A 26,555-nucleotide genomic window follows, 5' to 3' on the forward strand; every position below is an offset into this window, starting at 1 on the left:
GTGGTCAGTACCTCAAATGCTGACCAAGTGGCTGCTGAGTCTCCAACTACAGTTCTTAGGCATCCATAAAGTGAACTCCTTTTATGTAGTCTGCCAGATTGTAAATGCAGATTGTAAAAATAATAATAAGAAGAAGAAAAGGAACTATAACAAGGACAAGAAGAAGGCAGTGCAATACTGGCACCATTTTGAGGCAGAAAAGGAAACATGCAGGGCCGTGGAGGGTAGAATTTCCTGAGGAGAACATAGGAGCATGAATAATTCCGAGCTGCTGGCTTTCTTTTATCAACTCATGCAACAGTAATTGACGTCCCATGCGTGCATGCCGGCAATGCAGGGGAACAGATGAATGACCATGCATGTTTATTATAGTGTCCGTGAATTTTTAAATATTTAATACCTGAGCAACTGTGATTTGTTCTCACTCTGCAATTTCAGGATATTCCTTCCTGTGTAGCAGCCTCTGCAAAGAAAGTACCTTGCTGCCTTATTTATCCCTACTTGAAAGAACATGTCATTGGATAATGACAAAATTAATTCTATGCTAAGGAAGAGAAGTAAAAGAAAATCAGGTTAACGATTTAGGAAATCAGATGTGAAGTATTTACTGATATCTGTGAATATGCAATTAGGTTTACATTTTCTGGGCAGCTGAAAAGTGTGTCTGAAGTTCACTTTTCCAGTCTGTCTACTGTTCTGTAATGAATAGCTTTGATGATGTCTTCTGCTGAACATACATCGGGTGCCATAAAATGTATACACATTTTAAGAAAGGAAAAAAATCTGTATTAAATTTGTAATACTCATGTCACGTTGATTTCTGCAACTACATGAGGTCCTCAATGTGACTCATATTCATCTTTTGTTATTGGTATATATTGAATATTCCAATTTTTATACCGTTTTTTCTTTCTTAAAATACATACACATTTTTTGGCACCCTTTGCCTTTATTTTTTTATAAAGTATAGCCATCTTTAAGCCAAATATCCTGGACACTTACATAAAATAATATTTTTTCTCTTCATTTTTTTTTACATAGTTACTTATAAAGCTTTAACTTCAAGTCTCCTAGTTTCAGGAGAAGTTTCCAGTTCTTTCTTTTAAAATGAATGCCCATATTATAAAATTTAAACTAAGATTCTGTTTTGGGGGCCAGGCATGGTGGTTCATGCCTATTATCCTAGCACTCTGGGAGGCAGGTGGATTGCTTGACCTGTGAGTTCAAGACCAGCCTGAGCAAGAGCGAGACCCTGTCTCTAAAAAATAGCCAGATGCTGTGGCGGGCTCCTGTAGTTCCAGCTACTCGGGAGGCTGAGGCAGGTGAATTGCTTGAGCCCAGGACTTTGAGGTTGCTGTGAGCTATGATGTCACAGCAGTCTACCCTGAGTAACAAAGTGAAACTCTGTCTCAAAAAAAAAAAAAAAATCTGATTGTATCAGCAAGCTATAATGGTCTTATAAACTATTTAATTTATGAATAAAAGAGCCTAAGTCCTAAGAAAGCATATAGGAATTCTAAATTCCCTTAGGAAACCCTAGAACCCTAGTAAAATAATTAACCGCTAGATGAAACATGTTAGACTAGATATTTTTTATAAATTTGATTGCTGTTTTAAGTGATCAATTTACTTTTATGTTCCACAACCATCTACCAAATCCTGTTTTTACCTCTCAAAGCTCATTCAAATGTGTCTATGTTACCAGTTGCATATATAATTCTGTTACCAGTTTGACTTCTAGTCATTTCCTCTCTAAATGATCATGGCTGTATGTATCCTAAATTGTTCACCTGCTTTGACTCTTTCTCCAACCCCCTTCCCCTGCCTTTCCAAGCTGATCTGATCTTCTAATCATATTCATGTTCCATGTCCCTAACCTACTAACACCGCCCCCACACACCCACACACTCACTATATAATCTCTGAAAAACAGTACCTCTCTTTCTTCATCTAATATGGCTTGGCCTCCAGCCACTTCTACTTTGCATCTTTTTCTAAAGAGACAATTTTGGTAGATTCTTCTTTGTGACTTGCTTCTTCTTGTATCTAGCTATAGGACCTTGCTGTTGCCTATCTGGAAAGTTCTCTTTTATCTCTCTTTATTACAACCCCTACCTTCTCTCTCTAGCTTTCTCATATTGGTCTCTTTAAGACACTCTTAAAACAGAAGTTTCTCGGCGGCGCCTGTGGCTCAGTGAGTAGGGCACGGGCCCCATATGCCAAGGGTGGCGGGTTCAAACCCAGCCCCGGCCAAACTGCAACAAAAAAATAGCCAGACATTGTGGTGGGCGCCTGTAGTCCCAGCTGCTCTGGAGGCTGTGGCAAAAGAATCGCGTAAACCCAAGAGTTGCTGTGAGCTGTGTGATGCCACGGCACTCTACCCGAGGGCGGTACAGTGAGACTCTGTCTCTACAAAAAAAAAAACATAAGTTTCTTTCATTTCTGGAAGACTTAGACTATTAAAGGTTGAATTAGAAAACCCCTTTTCTGGAATTCCTGAAACTCAGTGCATATCATAGTTTAGATCTTATAGTATTTAAATGCCTAACTATACTAGATTGTGAAATCTTGGGGTAATGGAGTGCATGTTTTATCTCTGTCAGTTAGGCCGCATAGTGACTGGCAAACGAGAAATGCTCAACAAAAGTTGCCTGAATAGCTAAATAGATGTATAAGTAACAAATTAGTTAAGATATTGGTAAAGACTGTATTTTACAACTCTCACTGTAGATAGAATAATTTGGTACTACCTTTGGAGGGAGTCAACTATAAAAACATTTAATGATTGTGAAAATTGAACTGTATTCTGATTCATTATTGGTTGTGAGTACTGGTAGAAATTTTATAGTTTGCTCTTACTTTTGTAGTTTAGACAATCCAACTCATTTTCTCCCTATGAATTTTCTCAGTAAAATAGCGGTTTGAAGATGGAAGGGAAAGATATTTTACCTATGAAATAAAAAGACTATAAAAAAGCCTATAAGCAATTTAAGCAACTCCTACCACAGCATAATAATACACTTTCAAGGAATTAATGACCGGTTAAGAACAGTTGATGATCTGAATCACATCTGGGAAATATTAACCCCAGATGGTTATTAATCCTGAGCCTTGTTATTAAGATGAGAATAAAAAGTATAACATATGGATTTTTAATGGATGATAGATGGACTGCAAATTTTGGAGAATTTATACTACCTAGTCAAGCTTTTAAAAAGCATAGGTCAGCGTTAAATGTTAAATAGGTTTTTGTAATCTGTATTCCATGCAATTAGTATTTTGAACTAATGTACCATAGTAAGCATTACAAGTTCTTAAAATGGCTTGACTTTGTTTTATTTTAGCAGAACAAAACCTGTTGTGCTAATAAATACAACGCTTAACTTAGTCTTCATCTTCCCTTTAATTAAATAGCAATATATACAAAAATATTTCAAGGAAATTAAAGAAGTCTTTCAAATTAAAGCATAATACTAGGATTTGTGTGCATATATAGCATATATGAACTTTATTTTCCTTATATGTTCATGTATCCTGTAGACTGTATTTGGAAAGGTAAAATTAAATTTGCGTTATTGGTTTAGATAGCTCAATTTGGTAATGTTATTAATGTAAACAAGTTACATACTTACATTAAACCAATGTTTCCTGGTGCACTTTAGAAAGAATTTCTTTTATGGTAACCAGTAAAAATTTTATATAGTTCTTACAGTAAGACATATGTATAGTAATATGTCATAGTTAATTTATATTCTTTCTATAGGAGGTGCCTGTGGCTCAATGGAGTAGGGTGCCGGCCCCATATACCAGAGGTGGAGAATCAAACCCAGCCCCGGCCAAAAACTGCAAAAAAACAAAAACAAAAAAATATATATACATATAATTTTAATTGATAAATATTATACTAGTTGTTTGGATAACCAAAAGTCTTGGTTTGCCTGCAACAGTCTTATTTTATTTATGTTTTAAAAAATATCCTGATTTGGATAATAGTTTTTATTTTCTCTCTGATATTAGTTTAGGTCATGCTGTTATTATGAATAAATCCCAAGTGTATAATAATTCAAATACAAAAGGAAATGATTCTCACTCCTGTAATAGATGAAAGTGGGTATTTCTGCTCAGAAGTTCCTCTTCCTCTCTTCTAAAGAGAGGGTAACTTGCCTTCTAAAAAGTTCACAAGTTCTGCTCATATTTCATTGGCTAGAACCCATTCATATTGCTGTACCTAAGGACAAGGGTGGCTAGGGCATGTGAGATATCCTGGCAAGGAGAGGAAATGGAGTTTAGTTGAATTGATTAACTACTACATGTCATCCAACGTGCATTCTTCTTTTTCTTCTGTCATTAACAGAACTTTGCGTTTGAGGCAGCAATGTGATGAACCAAAAAATCTCGACAGTTTCTATCCCGTTTTGCAGCTAGTTATGACCAAAAGGCTGTATTTGAACTGCTGAGAGATAAATGAAAGTCTAGTGTTAGCCTGGCCTGATTTTATTTCAAGTAATAAATATGTGCTATACAGTGTATAAGTTTTTACATGTATTCATTTATATATTTATGTAGCTTGTGACTGTGTACACACACACACACATGTGCACATACCGTCACATGCCATGTCACATTGTTTTGGTTGTGTCAGACCACATGTCTGATGGTGGTCCCATGATGTTATAATGGAGCTGAAATTACTATCATCTAGTGACATTGTAGCATCACAATATAATAATATCACACATTGCTTACATATTCGTGGTGATTCTGGTATAAACAAATGTGCTAGTCATATAAAAAGTAAAGCACATGTAATTATATACAGTGAATAATAATTGAGAATGGTAATTGATACTATATTTCTTATATATTTATTTAGGATACCTTTTATCATTATTTTAGAGTATAATTCTACTTATTTTTTAAATGTTTACTGTCAAACAGTATGCCGTGTTACTCCGGCAGCAGCTCCTGTATCTCGTGTTTACACCTCTTGATTGCATTATTATTTTCTCTTGTGTTGATTTGATTTTATATTGTTTATCAGGGCCCCTAAGCATATAATAGCCATGCCTAATATTGCCAGTAAGAGGCCTTGTGGGGTGGCTGATCCAGAAATGAAATTAAAAGTGATTAAGGACTGGAAAAGTAGAAAAGCAGTGTTGGTGAATGGTTATCAGCCAGGCCTGTCCCATTCCATCATAGCTCTGATCTTGAAAAACAAGAACAAAGTACAGAAGATGATAAAGAATCTGCTGCATTGAAGGCAGTGAGACTAACAAAAATTTCTGAAGGACATATCTTAGATGTTAAAGAAACTTCTAATGGCCTGAATAGAAGAACAGACACAGCAGTGTGTCCCTCTCCGTGCTGTGACAACCACTACCCAAGCAATGTTGAAAGAAAAGGTTGCATCCTACTACAATGTTGAATTTACTACTCGCTCTGGGTGTTTTAGATGATTCCAGAGTCATTATTTGTCTCATAATGTGAAAGTCAGTGGTGAGTCTGTGAGCACTCACGTGAAGGCAGCTGAAGAATTTTTGGAAACTATAGACAAACAGATTGTGGAAGAAGATTACTTGCCAGAGAAAATCTTCAATATGGATGAAACCTCCCTGTTTTGGAAACAGACGTCTGAAAGGACTCTCATCCATGATGAAACCAGGTCAACGCCAGGCTGCAAGGCTTTTAAGGACATTGTAGCAGCCTTGCTTGGGGCAGTCTTGCAGGCTACAAACTGAACTCCCTGTGATTTGCACAGGGTGTTTAAGCATATCAGTTAGCACACACTGCCGGTGTACTACAGGAGCAATAGGAGGTCATGAGAGAGGACTCAGCTCCTCTCCCAGGTGCCCTTCTGAATTGCCATGCCAGTGAAATGGGGAATACTGCTTGGAGAGTCACATAGCCTTCTGGATTTGCTTATTGTTAATGGCGTTCCTGTGGATCTTCCTTTTACTGGTGATAATTTTCATCCCTGTATCAAAGGAGTGTTTCTCCCTTCAAACCCCCTCTCTTTAATCCAACCAGTGGATCAAGGAGTTATAGCAGTTTTAATGCCTATTACCTAAAAAGGACCTTTGCCCATGCTACTGCTGAAACTCAGGAGAACACGGAGATGACACTGATGCAATTCTGGGTAGATTACTGCATCTCCAATGATGTCAGGAGCCTTGCTTGGGCTTGAGATGATGTCACCAAGGAGTGCGTGGATGGCATGGACAGCATCTGGGAGAGGGCCCTTAAGAGGCTTGTGCATGTTTTCAGAGGATCTTCCAGGGATGAGGCAAAAATCAACAAGGATGTGGCTGAGTTGGCAAACAGCTGTAACCTAGGTATGGATGAAGATGCTATTGAGGAGCTCCCAGAGCTGGTTCCCTTGACTTATCAGAGGTTATTGGAACTGGAGCAAAATGAATAGATGACCCAAAAGTAGCAGTAAATGAAACTACAGGAGAAGAAAGAACTCTCAAGGGAATTCACATTGAATAGTTTGGTAGGAGGCGTTACAGACCTCAATGTGCTCTTTAAAAACTTGAAAACAAGGACCCAAACATGGTGCATTATTTGGTTACAAGCAAATCTATGAATAAAAAAGAAACCAACCACACCACCATGGGCATATTTCTGAATATAGGGACACTTTTGTAAGAGGAGTGTCCAGCACGTCTTAAGAAAGTATTCCAGAAGGAGGCATCATAGGGAATCTAGACGACTGGACAGTTAGGCTACAGGTTACATATAGCCTATTGCCCTTGGTGCATGGACAGCCTGTTGCCCTTAGTTTGTACAGCCCCATACATGGTTTTTTCCCTAAAGACCTTTCCATATGAAAAGATGTGGAGGTGAAAGACATGATATTGATTATCCTGAATTTGGGCAGACCTTGTTTCTTAGTTTTTAACAATGAATTTCAAAACTAAAAAAAAATAAAAATAGAAAAATTTATAAAATAAGGATATAAAGAAAATATATTTTTGCAGTCTGTGCCATGTGTTTGTGTTTTAAGCTAAGCCTTACTACGAGAGTCAAACATTTTTAAAACATTAAAAAGTTTATAAAGCAAAAATTAGAAATTAAGTTTAATTTATCATTGAAGCCAATAATTATTTTATAAATTTAGTATAGCCTAAGAGAACTGTACAGTGTTTACAAAGTCTACGATAATGTATGGTAACATTACATTTACAAACAACTCACTCACCCAGACCAGCTTCCAGTCCAGTGCCCTTCATTCCTGGTATCATTTTGTATCTGTCATGTTGTATTTTGACTGTACATTCTCCACGTTTAGATATGTTTAGGTGCACACATTCTGCTCATTGGGTTACAAGTGCCTACAGTGTTCAATACAGTAATATGCTGATTAGTTTTGTAGCCTAAAGGCAACAGGCTATATCATGTCCCCTAACTGTGTAGTAGGCTAGACCATCTAGGATTGTGTGAGTACACTCTGATGTACACACGCTGATAAAAATCACTTAACAATGTATTTCTCAGAATGTATCCCCATTGTTAAGCAATACATGATATGTATATAAATTTCTAATATTTCTGCTTGCTTCTTTAGGCTGTGCTGTCCTTTTTGCTTCATTTCACTCTATCCCCCTTACCTTTTCTTAAATTATTTTTTAAAGGAGGTTCTTCCATTATTTATTTCATTAACATTTTCAGAGTATATTGGGAAATTATCTTCCTCCATGCTTATTTTATGTTTCATTTATTAGTTTATTTGTTCCCTTCTTTAACCTCACATTTATTCAGCATGTCTGTTTCCTTGTTACCAAACTAAGTCTGCGGATTGCTCAGCTCCCGTGTGTTTGCTTGATTTTACTTTCAAGCGTTGAAACCGACAATGAAATGATGTAAAAAGTGTGGCTAAAAGTAGTAAACCTGGCACCTGTCTGCAGTCTTGTGTGTGTGATTTTTTGTCCTTTGCCCTGGTGAAAGAGTTAAAGCTCCCAGCCACAAGCCTCGGTCTTGCTTTCAAAGTTCTCAGCAGACCTATGGAATCATCTCTTCATTGCTTTGCATTTACATTATTTTTCTTCTAAGTAATTTTTAGTTTGTTTTTATCCTTACCATGCAATTTTGATTTTTGAGTTTTACTTTTCTGTTTATTAAAGCAAAGGAATATGACATTACTTTGAGATATTCAACATAACAAAAATTAGAATGAACCTGTTGAATAGGGGGTATTTTATTTGCCTGTTAATTTTTGTAAATTTTTCATTTCTCTTCAGTTTGAATACAATCTATTTGTTTAAATTTTATCATCAGCCCATTTTTGGGGGCGGCACCTGTGACTCAGTGGGTAGGGCGCCGCCCCCATATATCAAGGGTGGTGGGTTCAAACCCGGCCCCAGACAAACTGCAACAAAAAAAGAGCCGGGTGTTGTGGCGAGTGCCTGTAGTTCCAGCTACTCGGGAGGCCGAGGCAAGAGAATAGCCTAAGCCCAAGAGCTGGAGGTTTCTATGAGTTGTGATGCCACAACACTCCACCAAGCGTAACAAAATGAAACTCTGTCTCTAAAAAAAAAAAAAAAAAAATTATCTGGGCGGCGCCTGTGGCTCAGTCAGTAAGGCGCCGGCCCCATATACCGAGGGTGGCGGGTTCAAACCCAGCCCCGGCTTAACTGCAACCAAAAAATAGCCGGGCGTTGTGGCGGGCGCCTGTAGTCCCGGCTACTCGGGAGGCTGAGGCAAGAGAATCGCTTAAGCCCAGGAGTTGGAGGTTGCTGTGAGCTGTGCGAGGCCACGGCACTCTACCAAGGGCCATAAAGTGAGACTCTGTCTCTACAAAAAAAAAAAAAAAATTATCATCAGCCCATTTTTAAAAAGGCATTCAGGGTTATACTTTTGTAAAAAATTGAACAATATTCTGCCCTTAATTAAGAAAAAAAAACTACCACAAAATTAAAACAGCTGCTTTCTGAAATGTCATTATAGCATGTCAGAAAAAAATGTTATGAAAAGATGGTTCCGTTTTATTATAATAAAAATTGTTTGATATTTAAAGTATCTTTTATTGTCATTTTCTATTAAGGTCTCTATAACTGCTAAGGTACTATTAATAAAGTTTTTGTACAAGCATTAGTTGGCATTTAGTGGCATTATACTTTATGTGTTCTATCAATCTTTAGGTAAACATACACACAGAGTTTGTAAAGGTTCCTGAAGCCAAGTTGTGATCTTGCTGTGTTTATTAGCAGCCATATTTCTTCCGGGGGCAGCTAATGCTCACCATCTTACTCACAATAAAGCAGATTTGGTGGATTCTGGCCCTGACCTCACTGGTGAAGGTAGACGGCAAGCTGCCCTTTTCCTCCGGCTCTTCAAGTTTACATTTAGGAAGCAGTGAGGATATTGTTCTGTCATTAATGTGTCTTTATGCATTATCATTCTTAGGTTGGCTTTTCTGTTCAGAGACTCATCTGATGTTTAGAAATGCAGTCTTCATCCAGTGTTCTGAAAATATAACCTTCTTGAGCTCGTTCCTTCTGTATAAAACTAAATGTGTTATTCATCCCTGAGCAGATATCAAAAGTAAACAGAAACTCTAATGCAGCTATATATAGAGACAGAAAGCAGCAAAATAAAGGGGGAAAAGTTGCCAATCTAAATTTAAGGTAACAATTCCCAGTGACTTTCTTTATGTAAAAATTATCCCAAGTGGTTTCCAAAATTAATATTGATTGACAATGTGAATGATGTAACAGAAGTCTTCACAGAGAATCTTGGCATCTCAGGATATATGAAATTGGTAATTTCTCCCTTTGCCTATGGAAACAGGGAATGAACCAGTCCTCATTGGTGAACTAGCTAATGCTACCTTTTAGTGTCAGACAGGATTGAACGTCAAACATCTTATCCCTCAACGAATTATTTTGTAACTTAACTCTAAAGCCTTAAAATGTTAAAACCTTAAAGATGAATAAATAAGAAAATATTGATTTTGTAATGTTTTACATTACTGGATTTTAAGAAATCAATATTGTTGTAGTTATCTATTTTAAAGTTAATATTCCCAAAGAAGGAAAATACCTCTTGAAACTAGATGCTTCTAATAGTGCATAGTTTAGCATTTGACTAGAGCAATGTCTAGAAACAAGGACATATGTCATTTATATATAAGTTTTATCCCTCAGGTATTTAAAAAATATTAAAGAAGTTATCTGTGCCTACGTAATTATTTTGAATATGTATAGTATAACTTAAATCTTTTTATGTGGAGCTATGCTAAGAAAAAGAAACAGAATTTTTTAAAAAGAAGAAATAGATTTATATTGAAATGGGAAGGACATAGATAATAGAAGAAATCTATCTGAGCATAAATGAAGGAGAAGCATAGTTATATGAGCTCAGAAAAACTGCTTTCATTCCCTTATGCCAACTATCCCAATGATCCTCATTTGGGATCAAAATTATCACTCAAGAATTTGAAAGATTCTTTTATTCCCAGTGTTTTCCCATTCATAAATTACTTGAATAATATTTACAGCTAATTAATCTGTATGTATACATGTAAGAAATGTAATTTGTAGATCAGGTTTGAAGACAAAGAGATGCCAGTCTCTTTCTCTGGGAACTAATTTGAATAATTATGGGTGAAGTAGATTGCAGATCAGTGTTAATAAATTATTTATTTCTTGGAAAATCACACTTAAAATGTATCATTTTTATTTTAAATAAGATGGGACATGGGGTAGTTGATGCTGATTTATTAAATCTGATTAAATATCAGAAGAGTATTCTAATATGTATGGGATGGTTGAATTGTTTTACTACTTAGAAACTTTCAAAACATCCATTAAGTTGTTTCCCAAAAGATTATTATCATAATGTCTTAGTATTTTTAATAACTTTTTTATAATTTTAGAGAAATAGTTAAGAATATGGTTTGTCATAAATGTTTTATTGAAATTCATTTTAACACCTATAGTCTCAGCTACTTGGGAGGCTGAGGCAAGAGAATCACTTGAGTCCAAGCGTTTGATGTTTCTCATGCCACAACACTCTACCAAGGTGACAAAATGAGACTCTGTCTCAAAAATTAAAAAAATAATAAATAAATGAATAAATATGAGCTTCATTTTAAAAGGGAAAATTATTTTAGGATCAGATTATTTTTCTTTCATTATATTTATATATAATTAAAATACTTTATAGTAGTATGTTATGATAATCTCTTGGTGAAGAAAGAAATTTGAGGCTTTTGTTTGTTGTATTTTTGGAGGGTAGATGGGAAAGCTCTTTACAGTTTGATTTTTGAAAGATACCAAAATGGGGACAGTATACCCATAAAAATTAAAAATAAAATTAAAAAAATAGGAAAAAGAATATTAGCTGTCAAATAAATTAACACTATACTTTACTTGTCAAATTAAAATTGTAAATTAGACAACACTGACAGAGGACCTTGAAACTACTGTCCTTATTTGTGCTGATTGCTATTTATATATAGGAAAGCAAATACATTCCAGAAACCATAAAACCAAAAATATCCATCATGTATTCTCCCCAGGCATTACCCTTTATGAGAATTTTGCTAAGGAAGTGCAAAAAAAAAAATACATGTGACATGTGCTTTAAGATGTTAATTGCTTAGTTATTTAAAATTTCAATGAGAAGTGGCTTCAGAATTCAAAGCACATTCTTCAGTGAACATATTTATAGAGTTTCACTAAATTATAGATGTCTTATGTGACTTGGGTCTATGAAAAACTCCCAAGTTCTTAAGATCTTTCCTCCTCTGTAAAATAGTCTTATGTCATAGTAATTTTGTTTTAAAAATTCTTCAAAAATTCTTTAAAATAAAATATAAAATGTTCTTTGTTTTATTCTTTTGCTTATATTTTTATAGTCTGAATTCTTAGTCTAAGCGTGCAGTTTCTCACTCCATGGCACTTGGCTTAATTATTGGCCATCCTAAATTTACCTAATTATGTTTAAAAATAGAGGTTAAAAAATCATATAGAATTTTATACCTTTAATTTTAATACAAAATTAAATTAAAGGTTGTAAGTGTTATTGAAACACAAAACTAAGTATTTAACATTTTTTTTTTAGTAATGGATTCTCGAATAGTAATTGTATCCGAACTAAAAATACCTCAGTCTTGTCACTTGTAGGAAAACTTGTCATTTGTAGAACAAGCTTGAAACTTATGAAAACTATTAGTTATTTTCATCTGCTTTTTGTGAGAGCAATAAATTTTATCACAGATTATTTATGCATTGCAGAATCTTATAGTTTAAGTTCTTAATTGGAATAACTTTGGAAGCATATGTCTGAATATAAGAATGATATGTACATGCGGACATGTGTACTTATATATAAGGGTTCATATTTCCAAACTCACAATTATGGAAATAACTTTTTTGTTAAAACTTGTCTTACATCTTATTAAATCTGAATATGATAGGACTACTAAGTATAGAGCATATCAAGAAATCTGTGAGAAACCCAGTGAGGTACCAAAAAGTACTATTTTTTCTTTCTTCTATTTTCCTTTTTTGAAAAACTGATTTATCCATATTCTTTTACCAAGAAATTGATAAGCATATTGTGAGAGAGAGAAGTGGGGAACGAGGTAACTTCCATCCCCCCTACTCTCTCTCTCTCTGTCTCTCTCTTTGTTTTTACTTTTCTTTCTGCAGATCCTGCAGTCTCAGATTTCCACTCTGTTCTGAGACCGACACTGTTATGTGAAGTGGTCAAGTGTCAGACATCTTTGGTAAGTTTTACCTAAGCCTGGGCTTTTCTCTCCCCTGGTCCTCTCTCTTATTCTAGGAGCCCTGTTCCTCCCGCTCTGATACCTGCTCCACCGTGCTTCAAGACCTTTTTGTCTCACTTATTTACCCATAAAGCATCTTGAACACTCTCTCCACAGTGGAACTCATTGTATTCCAGCTATTTCAATCCAGACACCCTGACCCATTACATGCCCTGCACCTTTGTGTCTCTGCACCTTCATCCACAGCGTCCAACCACATCGTGTGTTCTTAGTCTTAATTTTCTGTGTTGCTCCTTCTGGTCCACAAGACTACACAACAGCAGCAGAATCCCACAGTAGGCGGTTTAGGACACCATGGAAAAAGAGTTTCCAAGATCATCTTTTGCTCTAGAAAGTGAAAATTATAGTTTGAAAGTGTAATGTAGATTTGGGGTCACTATAAATGGGAAAAACCAATACATGGGGCAGGATGGAGCTATGAGAAAGGACACAAGGTTTTACGAGAATAAGATTACTCTGTCTTTACATTTTTTTACATTTGCCTGGATGGAGTTACAATACATTCTTCTTAGTAAAGTATCGCAAAAATGTAAAGATAAATATCCAATGTTACTCCATACTAATATGAAATCAATGTATAAACAATAACATGTTCCTAAGAACAATAAGACACTATTATAGTCCAGTTCAAGGGTATAGGGAAGTGGGAGGGGGAAGGGGGAAGATGATTGGCAGAAGGAGGGAGGGCAGGAGGCGGGATCTCACCTAAGGTGCACACTGTGAGGGTGTATAACACACCCCCTGGGTGAGGAGCTCTTCTACAAATGGAAATTTACCCTGGAAGTGAGAACAATGTAACCTAAATCTGTATGTACCCTCATATTAATTTGAATAAAGTTAAAAAATAAAAAACTATAATAATCTTCTGGATGATATGAGCTCCCAGTTAAAGCCTAAGCTAGTGATTTTTTTGTTGTTGCAACTATATAGGATACGACACATTTAAGTAAGGAAGCTGCTAGATTAAGGAATAAATAGCAATGTACCAAAGTACCACAAAGCAACAACAAAGGCTCTGTATTTGTAGAGGGGTCTTTCATGTTTTTTTAAGGAAAAAAAGAGGAAGAGTTCAGGGAAAAAAATGAAAATAAAATCCATAGTATTTTAGATGCTGTTGTCAATAACCATTAAAACATATGTTTAAATTAACATGTTATTACAAAGACACAGTTTAGTCTCGTAGAATAAGTTTGTTCTAAAATTTATTCCCTAGTGGTGCTTCTCAATGATGGCCTAAGAGTTTCTTCCATTCAAATGATAATAGAAAATATTGTCAAAAGGAAAGATTCAAAGTTACCTTTATGCTGCTCTCTTTAGTTGTAAATGAATTAGTGCTAGAGATATGGGTGTTATCAAAACCCCCAAAGAACACATCTCACATATACAACCCTCCTATATGTTTATGTATATATATGTCAATATAAATGAAAATGTCACCCAGAAATAATAAAATATTTTTTAATTAAAAAACAAAAAAACTATAATTTCATTTAAAATAAAGATTATTCTGTCTAGCTTTGTAAAACACTGATTTCCACATAAATGATCTCTGAAATTTGGGAGGGAAGAATAGATAGTGAAGGGGAAGAGAACTGAGTATCTAATAGACAAAAGTATCCCCTCTACATTATTTATGAAAGGTGACTTCTAACACTTAGCATACCCTCCTGATGAAATGTCATAGAACATAATGAAAGGATCTACAGAAATTAAAAAAAAAAATGGTTATGCCTTAGACACATAATTCATTAGGACGTGTTTAGCACTCTTCATTTTACTTGAATGCAAGTAAAAGATTTCCTTGAATGAAAGTATTTCAAATTGGGCTATTTAAGTACTTTACTTTATTAATATTTATTGTGCCCTTATTATGTTTAAGGGACTCTTCTATATGTTATTTGTTATATGCCCCACTGCAAAAAAATGTTTACTTTTTTATTATTCTGTTTATCTGTCCATTATGATGAAGGAAAACTTACAAACTAGGATTTACTAACTTTTTGTGTCTTGCAGCTATTTCTAGACTTTTACTTATTATTGACTACTAGGGGAAAAACTATTTTGATATTTCTCTCCTGCTGTTTTTAATAATTGCCTTATTTTTTTAAACTTTTTCTTTCATTGACATTGTACCTTTTGTATGGATCTTATGTTTGCATTGATCTTAATATCTTCATTATTTAGTAAAATATGTCAAGTTCTAGAAAAGGTGTAGGTATATTTCATGTTTTTGACTTTCCATAATTAGTGATTATTTTATTATATATTTCAGCTAATTAGTAATCTCTCCCCTAACTCACATATTCCATGTAATTTAACAAAATAATTGAGATATACAACTTTGGGAAACTGTCAACATTCATAGTACCATTTAAACATGTAGGTTAAGGGTAGATTTTCTGTGCTTTCTCTTCTCTGAGTCCATATATATGTTTTTATATATAGTCTGTATTGCTTAATGATGGGGATATGTTCTGAGAAATGCATCATTCAGAAATGTCATCAGGATGTAAACATCATAGAATGTCCTTACATGAACTTATATGGTAGAGCTTGCTATATACCTAGGTTTTATTATACAGCCTATTGCTCCTAGGAGGCAATGTGCAGAATGTTCCTGCACAGAATACTCTAAGCCAGCAGTTCTTAGCCTATGGATCGCGACCCCTTTGTAACAATGAAAATATATCCTGCATATCAGATATTTACATTATGATTCATAACAGTAGCAAAATTACAGTTATGAAGTAGCAACGAAAATAATTTTATGGTTGGGGGGTCACCACAGCCTGAGGAACTGTGTTAAAGGGTTGCGGCTTTAGGAGGCATTAGGAAGGTGGAGAACCACTGCTCTAGGCAATTGTAACATAATGGTAAGTACTTGTGTTCTAAACGTAGAAAAGGTAAAAATATGGTATAAATGACTAAAAATAGTACCTCTATTAGGGAAACTCCATTATCATATGGAAGGGGTAGACCACTGTCTATGCAGCCAGTCATTGACTGAAACATCATTTATGTGCAGTATTATTGTAATTCCATTCCAAGGTCAATTTCGTCTTATTCGCTTAATTAATTTCTATGTTTATCTGTATTTTAGGAGTAAACTGAATAACCACAGAGTTTTGCAGAATGTTTCAGATATTTCAACAGAGACTCACCCCATTGATAAAGTGTGCCAAAATGAAGTAGAACTTGGCCCTCTACCGAGAGTGACATAGAAAGATTCTGTCTCAAAAAATAAATAAATAAAATAAAATAAGTTTGTAATAAAAATCAGAGAACATACTGTGGTTTCATTTACTGAATTTATTTATGTATTTGTTTATTTATTTTTATTTATTTATTTTTTTTGAGAGAAAGTCTCCCTATGTCACCTCTGGTACAGTGCTGTGGCATCACAGCTCATAGATTCTTAGGCTCAAGTGATTCTCTTGCCTCAGCCTCCCAAGTAGCTGCAGGCACCCACCTCAATGCCTGGCTATATTTTAGAGATGGGGTCCTACTCTAGCTGAGGCTGGTCTCGAACTTATGAGCTCAGGTGATCCGCCCACCCCAGCGTCCCAGAGTGCTGAGATTACAGGAGTGAGCCACTGTGCCTGGCACTTACTGAATTTATTTATGTTTTACCTCCTTGCAAAAGGATATGAGTCAACTGATTATAACACTCTTATTTTCTCTGTAATTTTACTTATAACTTTGAAACTAAAGATGAAATAACTTAAAGATATTCCAAATATTACATCAATGAATAAGCCTTCACAGCGCCTTTTATGTTGAAGGTATTCCAAATATTACATCAATGAATAAGCCTTCACAGCACTTTTTATATAAATTAACAAATGAAGCCGAAAAGACATGATAAATCTGAATGAACCAACTCAAAAGCTTTATTTGTGAAAAACTAGAACATTTTGTCCTAGCACCGGAAGTTTCTTAACATACAACTCTTGGGAATCATGAACGTTGGCTCTGCTTCTGAATTTATGCTTGATTTTGAGGAAGATTCTGTGTGTCTTTGGGTGTATATTTCTTCAATCATACGATGTGGGAGTTGGCCAAGACACAATCTAAATAAGCTTCCACCTTTCCATTTGGTGGTGAGACTACTCCATTTATGTTTAGATGGGCCCATGAATAGCTAGCTTGTTAATTACTGAGGATACACATCCATCTCTAAATAACTCTGAATGCCTACAAAATCTTTCTTATATCGAGCTAAAAATATTTCTGAGTTTTGCATTGTTTATAGCTGTATCATATATATAATGGTGTGCCCTTGGCATGTTCATTGAAATTATTGATGCGAGCAGTATACAGGACCACACAGGACCTGTGTTATTATTCTACATTTTTAACAACAAAATAACCCCACCTAATTGTGCAGTCAATAAACATGAGAGTCACCCTTTCTACTATCAACTTAGCTTTGATTTGACCACATCCTAATATTTATTTAACCATTGCTATCTTATTCCTAGTCTAGTAATAGCCTAGTAATTAGTCTTTTTGTTTGTTTGTTTGTTTCTTGCCCTATCATCCTCACAATAGCCAAAGAGATCTTTTAAAATTAGATCATATCATTGTTTGGTCCAACACCTCCAATAGCTTTCTTTAACTGTAAAACCAAAGTTCAAAGGATGAACTATTATCCTGGGAGTGACCATGCCCAGTGTACCTCTGTAATTTAATCCCCTATAACTCTGTTCCTCACTCTGCTTCCATATTCTGGCCTTCTTTCTATTCTTTGTACTTGCCTAAACTTGTTCATTTCTTTGAGATGTTCTTTGCTTAGGTTTTCATGTCATTCAACCCTTGGAAAAGGCTTTGCCCAGTCTATCTAAAATGACCTTCCTAATTCATCATTCTCTATTCCCTTATCCTCCATTCTTTCCTTGCTAGCACTAATTAATTGTCGATTTCCCCATAGCGATGTATGCTCCATCTTGTTTACTACTTCTGAATATAGAATTTCTGGACTAAGAAGCACGATAATTATTGCCAGATGAAAGAACTTCATTTTACTGTATTTATTTATTTTTAAGAGATAGGGTCTTAATCTATCACCCAGTCTGGAGCACAGTAGCATAATCACAGCTCACTGCAGCCTTCAACACGTGAGCTCAAGGTATCCTCTTGGGTCAGCCTTCTTAGTAACTAAGACTGTAGTTATGCACAACCACACCATTGTTATTCTCTTAAAGAATATCTTATTTTCATTACACTGAAGATATTTTATGCTTCTGAATGCCTTATGAATTGTTTTACTTCGATATATTCTTAAAATATATTGCTGACATTTTGGATTTTATATAAAAATCAAGCTATATTTATGGGGAAATGTTGATGGCTATTATATTAAAATGTCTCCTTATAAACATTTAACACATATAGTTGGAAATATTATTTGTTTAGCTGCAGTTTTACAGTACAATATATACTCAAATCATAATGAGTATACATTAAAATCACAATGAGTTAAATATTTTATTGAAAGCACATATTTTATGATTATAGGTCAGAAAGTCAATGCTGTTTCTAGTCATTCAAATTATATTTTTGTTCAAAAACAGTAATGCCCCAACTTAATATTTTTCAAGATAATCTCATTTTAATGAAATAATATTTTTAACATAGGGTTTCACCTCTTAAGAACACACATTTTATTAGAAAAGTATAGATATATAGTAAGTTATTAAAAAATGCACAGTAGCTTTAAGATAGCAGTTAGCTTAGAGCATGGCCATGGAATAGAGCAAGGGATGTGACCTTTAGTGGTATTTGTCAAAATTTATTTTTTCAAGGCAAAAAATATGAAATTAATAAAATCAAAGTTTAACATTTGATCCTATTTCTCTAAAGGAGAAACATGGAGCTAGGCAAATTCTTATCTTTCTCATATTATTGCTTATAACTTTTGATGTCTTTTAAATATTTTTAATAAAAATACAGAATATTTGAAATTAAGAAAATTGATGCTAATTTGTCATTTTCTAGGCTCTAGATTATAGCCTATTAATGGTCAGTTCTATGTGGAACTTGAATAAGTCATGTTAATGCTAGAACATTTTATAAAACTTTAAAAATGTTTTAATCTACCTATTTCAATATATTTAAATGTTGTTTATATATTTTTGATATTATTTTTCTAAAATCATTTTTTCTATTACCTTGTTACCTTTTTCTACTGAATGGAGGATGCTTCATTTTAAATGCCTAAGAACTAGAGAACACAAGCAATCTGAAACAGAAAGTAATTGTCTTAAAGGGATGGAGCTTAAGTCAATCAAATATGCTTAAAGAGAAAAAATTAGGATTCACCTTTCAAAAGTTTCTGTTTTAACTTTATCACTACTTTCAGGTGCATCAATATTCTAATTTTTTAGGGTCTTTATTTTTGACTCCATTCAGTCATTAAATATATATAAACTGTATATATATGCACACACACGCGCGCGTGTGCACACTGTTGTAATGTTGTAAGTATGATCTAAAATTTGGTTGCCTCAGTAGAGAGTTCTGTCATGTTATGGAGAATAAAATGGAGTGAAATTCTGAGTATGTCAGGAAACAATTACCTACCGATTGGTATTGCTCACCTAAAACTTTTATCAGGAGGGAGTTCCCTAACCTCCCAAGCCTGGTTATACCCGCCTTATTTATGCTCTCCCGGGAGTTTGTACTTCATCTTTGGAATGCCTATTATAATTATAATTAAATAATAAATTATGGGATTAGATGGTCAATATCTTACTCTACCATCTGCTTCATAATGTGCTTCATAATATCCAAGCTATTAAGGTCAAACTGTCTGATTTGTTGCTATATCCTCAGCATCTGTCTCAGTGTTTTTATATAGTAGCTGCTCAATAAGTATGTAATGATTAGATAATTTATGGGGATCTAAGTATCACAAATAAGACAGTTTTCAAAATTAACTAATAATTCAGCTAAAAATTACCAAAGATGACTATTGATTTTAACTTTTTCTCATTCTTTTCTACCTGAATGAATTTAACAAATTTTTATTGAAGGCCTACCTATGCCAAGTATTGCACTGGAACGAAACGAAGGAAAATAAGTGATGTTGTGTGTGAATAACTTAAGAATTAATGGCTGTACTTTAATAAAGGTTTTTAATAGAGATATAAGTAACAATATCAAATTTGTAGCTAATGATATATATTTCTTATTATTACAATGTTTTCTTAAAAAGTTTATTTTGTATAGATTCCTTATACAACTATAGCTACATGTCCACTTTCAAATGTCTTTTTTTTTTTGAGACAGAGTTTCACTCTCTTGCCCTGACTGTTGTGGTATCATCATAGCTCACTACAACATCAAACTCCTGACCTCAGGTGATCCTTCTGCCTTGACCTCCCAGAGGGCTGGGATTACAGGCCTGAGCCATCATCTCAGCCTCAAATTATTTTTTTTTATGCTAACGCAGAACAAACTGCATAAGCGGAGTTTCTTTTAAAGTGGTATATAATTACAGACTTGCTGTTTGGTAAGTTGTTAACAAAGATAAAACACTGTCCAAAAAGATCAAGAGATTAATGAAATGGAGGTAACTATCTTTTTGCCATTCTTAAAGATACACTTAATTTTCTTGATCAGTGATAAGTGAGTGCTTCTCTATTTAGGAAAGTATAAGTCATGTAAAAATAATTTTTTTAACGTAGAAATATTATCTAAGACAATATATACATTTTAAATGTATATACTCTGGTTTTAAAAATGCCATTCCAGGGCGGCGCCTGTGGCTCAGTTGGTAAGGTGCCGGCCCCATGTACCGAGGGTGGTGGGTTCAAACCCGGCCCCGGCCAAACTGCAACCAAAAAATAGCTGGGCGTTGTGGCGGGCACCTGTGGTCCCAGCTACTTGGGAGGCTGAGGCAAGAGAATCGCTTAAGCCCAGCAGTTGGAGGTTGCTGTGAGCTGTGTGATGCCATGGCACTCTACTGAGGGCCATAGAGGTGAGACTCTGTCTCTACAAAAAAAAAAAAAAATGCCATTCCATTTATAAGTAGCACCAAAAAATGTCCTTATACAAGTACCTACACTCAAATGGAACCTATTTAGAATTTGGGTTTTCAAAAAGACAAAATTAATTTTAGCACTTGAAGTTATGGGTTGTACTTTAACAAGATCAGGCAGTCCAGAGACCCCGGAGTACTAACATTGCCTATATTAACACACTACTTCATGATCATTAGCAGAGCTAAGTGACTACATGGCAGAGATGAGAAGACAAACGCCTATCAAAAGAAATAGGCCATTAATCAGAAAGAGAAAAAATTTGAGAGTCTTTTTTTTTTTTTTTTAAGCCAGGGAAATGTGAAAATGGATACATAATCTAGAGTAGGGGTGTCTGTCTTTTTACTTTTTTTTCCAAGACATTAGAAGAATTAAGAGTTGTTTGGGCCACATCTTAAATGCACAAACATTAAGGAATGCTGATTAGGGTGGTGCCTGCGGCTCAAGGAGTAGGGCATCGGCCTCATATGCCGGAGGTGGTGGGTTCAAACCCAGCCCCAGCCAAAAACTGCAAAAAAAAAAAAAAAAAAAAGGAATGCTGATTAACAAAACCGAGGTCCCTGTGTACTTTTCCTTTTCATGATATTTGAATTTGACACCACAGATGAACAAAAAACTCCTCACAAAGTCAGCGTGCTGCCCGTGGGGCTTCAGGCCACAGATTGGACACCGTGATCTAGAGTAAAGTTATCTAGTTTGGTTGTTCCCCATTCTTTCTATTACTAAAACAGAAATTAAAAGTGTGTTAAAGAAAATGGTCCATATTCTTCTGTGAGAGATTAAGAAAAAATGTTGAAGTTAAAAAAAATCGAACTTCACATTACCAGAATTACATAAGCAGATTAATTATTAAAATATGGAAAAATTGATAAGAAATAAAAGCTTTAGACTGGTAAAGTAATGAAGCTTTTTTATCATCAGTATTAACAGAGTAAATACAGACACCATAATTGAATCTACCGGTTTATAAAATATAGGCGTACCAAAGCTTAGACTTCTTAAAGGCTAAAGGCACTGTGACAAAATAAGATAAGTCAGTTTTCAAAGAAAATAAGGGAAAAGGTAGTGAAAGTGGCAACTAACAGTTAAAATGTAAGGTAAGAAAATGTCACCAATCAAATATTTGTTTCTTTATTCTAGTTTGTTCAGTTGTATGCTTCTTAATTTGTGTGTATTAATTATTCGTATTTTAATGACAGGTTTCATCTCTGTTGTGTTATACAAAGTAATTTAGGGCATTTATCTATAATAAAGAAAACCATTGTTTCCCAGTGAAAGTTAGGAGATTACTGGCATGATGCATAGACAGAATTCCATCTTATTGTTATTTGGTTTAGGAGCAGAATAAAGTCAGGGAGTGCCTATCGTTTGCTTGCTGTTCCACCTGTATTTTCAAATTTAATTCTCACAAAAATTCTGTCATTTATTGTGATTCTCATTTTATAGATGAAGAACCTGAAGCTTATAAAATACAATATCTTCTGTGATCCTAGGATCTCTCTTTTAAAAAGTTAAGATTGAAATAAAAATGTGTCTCCTTCTGATACACGTTTTTCCCTCGATATATATTGAGTGTCAGAGACCTCTCACATAGGGTTGATAATGATGGCAATTGCAGCAGTAATAGTAATAATTATAGTGGTACAGTAGTCATTGCATTTACTATGTTTCAGACGACGGACCCCAGGACTTTATGTACATTAATTCTTTTTATAGTTTGTAAAAGAACCCTTTGAAATACATACTGATTTTCTCCAGTTTTATGGATGAGGGGAAAAAAATCTTTTTTCTATTTTTTGTGTGTGTGTGTGTTGCTTTCTGTAATACTAGACATAAAAAGTGGTGAAATGCAGGTCTTAAATAAATTAGAATGTAAAAGATGCTTTCTATTTCAGTGTGGTTTTAAATATATGTCATCCTTTTAATAATTTATTATTTAAAATGCTCCTAATCCAGTCCTAAAATGGTTATGAAATATTCAAGTCCTAAAGAAAGATAAAGAGAATAGACCTATTCATATTTATGGATGGGTGAAGAATGATGTGGAAATATTCGAGCTTCCTAGTTCTGGAGACACCGAAGAGGAGTAACTAAATTTACCTTTTGATTTAGGATGTTGAGACAGAGTCTTTGGATAGTATCAACATTGTAAACAGATGTCTAGCTGGGGGTAGAGATGGGGATCTTGATCTGTTTAAGAGGGATAGAAGTGACAGCTTACTCACCATTCAGTTCTCATAATTATAGATGTAGGAAATAGTTGGAATATTCTTTCAGGAGTAATTGGCCTCTTCTTTTTGAGGGGAAATTCTTTACTACTTTATTATTTTACTACTTTTCTGTAGGATCTTTACTGCATTTTTTAAAACATCCTTTCTACGTAGTGATATTGTTGGCATTGGGTAGATTACTAAAGGTCCTGAGAAAAAAAACAACCAAGCAACAAACAAAACAACAACAGCAAAAACAAAACAAAACATAACAAAAAACAAAAACGCATGTAATAGTTTTGAAGGGCCCAACAGAAAAAAACAGAAGCCACAGAAGAGTCCAGGGCACCAGCATGGAGGGAGAAATGAGTAGGTAGAAAGAGTTGTCCCTGGAGGGAAGGAAGTGGGTTGGCTATAATATCACAGCATGCAGAGAGGCCAGTCTTATGATTAAATGACTTCTTATCACTTGAGGACAGTATTTTTATTTTAGGTCTTCAGAACAGGGAATCATGAGTTCAGAATACTTGGTGATCAGGAAATGAGGAAGCCTACCCCAATGTAAGACCTAATTTGAACAACTTAATAATATTTGCAAAACAAGAAACCAGTACATTTTATTTATGGATTCATAGGGTAATGCCTATCAACCTACAAAAGTGTGGGAGATTGAGTATTTGCAAATCACTGTAGTGCCTTCAGTAGGTTTTAATCTTATATTAACAGCTGAAGAAATAGCTTTCCTGCAAATTTCCTTTAATTCTTCCACAAAGTATCTTTTCTTTTTTTTTTTCTTGGTGCAGGTATTGCTTACATTGCGTCCCAGTATGTACATGTACAAAAACTTATTTTTAAAAAATTATTAAATTAACACTTTTTGTTACTGTCTCATATTTTACAGTTTCTAGTCCACTCTCTCTCCCCACATCCCACCATGGCAGTCATGACCCACTAAATTATTTCGATAACTCCGTCATGGTTGAGGTTGCATTGCCTGGAGATTGGAACACAAAAAAATGTATAGTTTATTGATAATTATCACTAAATGTACACATACGCTAGAGGATAAAATAGATTTAGAATTACCTTTTAAATGTATATATTAAACATTCATAGTATAATGTTGTTAAAACAATATAATTTTAATTTCTTAGTCTTAAGATTTAAAGAGTTGTGTTATAATAAATTAAGAGAAGGCGTACTATCAGTGGTGATGAATGTAGAAGGCATTGGTTCATGGCTAAGATTTCTGTGTACTGTGGAGTTCCTTGGCCAGTGATGGAAGGCAGTGTACAGGGCAGCAAAGAGATTCATAGTGGGAGGGGGGAAGGCATTAAAAATCATACACAGTGCAGTTTCATCCTCTGCCAACTTGCTTTTTAAGGCCTGTTGAAATTGGATTTGAATATGTTTTAATTAAAGTAGTTTGTAGCTGGCTTTAATGTTTTAAGGGAGATAAATTTGCATTTCATGCCTTGAACATACTTGAAGTATGTATAAAACAGAGAGGAAGCTATCGCATTAATTTCTAAGAAATCAGATGCTCAAGGGATATGCAAGAAACTCTTCAAAGGGACTTTGAATCAGAACGTTTGTACACGCTCTCATAAAGGAGGTTAATGTTTGAGTGTATAAAGCAAATGGCCAGAAAATCATATGCAATTCCAGTTCTGACCTACGAGGAAAAATGTTTATAGCTATAAAACTTCTAAATTACTAACTATATTACTGAGACTATAATAATTTATGCGGTAAATTAAGTAAAAAGTTCATTATTTTGAAACCTTAATAACCGTAATTGGCTTACAGAGTTAAGCTTAAGTTGTCTTGATTTTCAAACTGATGCTTTCAAAATTATTTGCCATTCAGAGATATTTGATCCCCATCTGTGTGGAATATTTCTTACTCCTTTTCAAAAAAAGTTTAGATTCTTGGTTCTATAAAGGGATGTTCAAAAAGTAATTGTAGTGATTTGAAAAAGTAACATGATTTTTGATTTGTTATTTTATTACATTCTCATATACTCAAGTTTCTAACTAATAAACAGTAGGATATTTTTTGGAAGAGGATTTCTTTTCTTTTTTTTTTGGAAGAGGATTTCTTTAAGTTATAATACTATATAAGGAATTCAGTGTGTTCCTGATTTAATTTTCAAAGTAAATCCAAGTACTGAAATGAGGAAGTGTTACTTTTATAAAATATTCGTGTCACAAATTTTCAATATGAGGCAAACTTTGTAGTTAACATAAAACCAATTTATAGTATTCCTTATTCATCCTACTATGCTATTTATAAATAAAATATGGGTAACAATAGGGTATACCTATTTTAATAACTTTATAATGGAAAAAGTCTACTGTTTTCTAAATTGAAGAAAATATTGTATTTTTACATTAACATTAACAGTAAATAATTATATCACTCATTAGGCTGTTACTGTACAAACCAGGGAAAATACAAAGTATTATGAACATCAAACTAGAAAACCTTTTCAGGAATGACCAAAGCAGATAAATTCAGGTGTGAGAGGATTACACATGTACATCTGTATCAAAAATATAAAATAAAAGAAGTTTTAGAAAGAATTCAATTAAAGTTTGTGAGAGGATAATAGATTCCTTGGAAATTCATGGAAGTATATTAATATAATCTATAAAGGAATGTTGTCTCTTACTTAAAAATGACTCATTTAGTAACTTCATTTAATTTAGCTGTAGGGAAGTTTTTCATATTTATGTCTATTTCCATAGAAGAAACCATCTTTTTTTCATCTCTGAGGCAGAGATTATAATTGAATATAATAATTTTTATGTTCAGAATCCTTTTTAAAATTTCATACATATAGAAATCTATGCCTTTGGCCAAAGTAGAAATGTGTGTCTATCTCAAATAATAATTTTCCTAATATTTCTTCATTTGACAAATCACTTTGCTGCAAGTTTCTTGCCCTAATAAATAGAATTTGGATTTTTTCTTTATTTTCCATTCTGTTTGGGCCAAATATCATCCTACTTCATAGAAGAAAAGTACATAAAAATCATAATACATTTTTGAGAGTATATCTGAAGTTTGTGAAGTTCTCCTTTATGAATTACCAAATTATTTCATTCAAATAATTATTTACAAATAATTTTTTAATGGTAGAATACGATCTAAAAACATAATGCTTTTAGGACACAGAAAAAAACTGAAGATGATGTGACTTTGGATTGGGAAAGATTTCTTAAACACTAATCAAGATACTTGCATTACAAATAAGATAAGGAAACTGGGGAGAATGCAGCAAGAATTCATCTTATGTTTTCTTCTAATCATTAAGTGGTTGGACACTTATGATAAGTGGAAGGACAATATTAAAAACATTTATTCAAAATCTTTTGTACATACATGAATTTTCTTTTTTAATGATATCTCTTTCTACAACAAAGATATTTTAATTTAAACTTTGAAATGAATTTAAATTAATAGAAAATTTGTTTAAATGATGGATAATTGGAAACAATGCCAGGC

The 26,555-nt window shown here is 34.1% G+C and overlaps 1 protein-coding gene across 4 annotated transcripts in view; it reads left to right on the forward strand.

The window, feature by feature from the left end:
- Positions 1-26,555, forward strand: part of EPHA6 (EPH receptor A6) — a 921,042-nt gene that overhangs the window by 74,729 nt on the left and 819,758 nt on the right. The window contains exon 3 of one of the 4 annotated variants that reach the window (XM_053565809.1): positions 12,657-12,733. The exons of the other annotated variants lie outside the window; for them this stretch is intronic. Coding sequence (XP_053421784.1) covers positions 12,657-12,733 — 77 coding nt within the window. The remainder of the gene's footprint in view (positions 1-12,656; positions 12,734-26,555) is intronic. 4 annotated transcript variants of the gene reach the window in all.

Source organism: Nycticebus coucang, chromosome 16, assembly GCF_027406575.1.
Source record: "Nycticebus coucang isolate mNycCou1 chromosome 16, mNycCou1.pri, whole genome shotgun sequence".
NCBI classification, from domain to species: domain Eukaryota; kingdom Metazoa; phylum Chordata; class Mammalia; order Primates; family Lorisidae; genus Nycticebus; species Nycticebus coucang.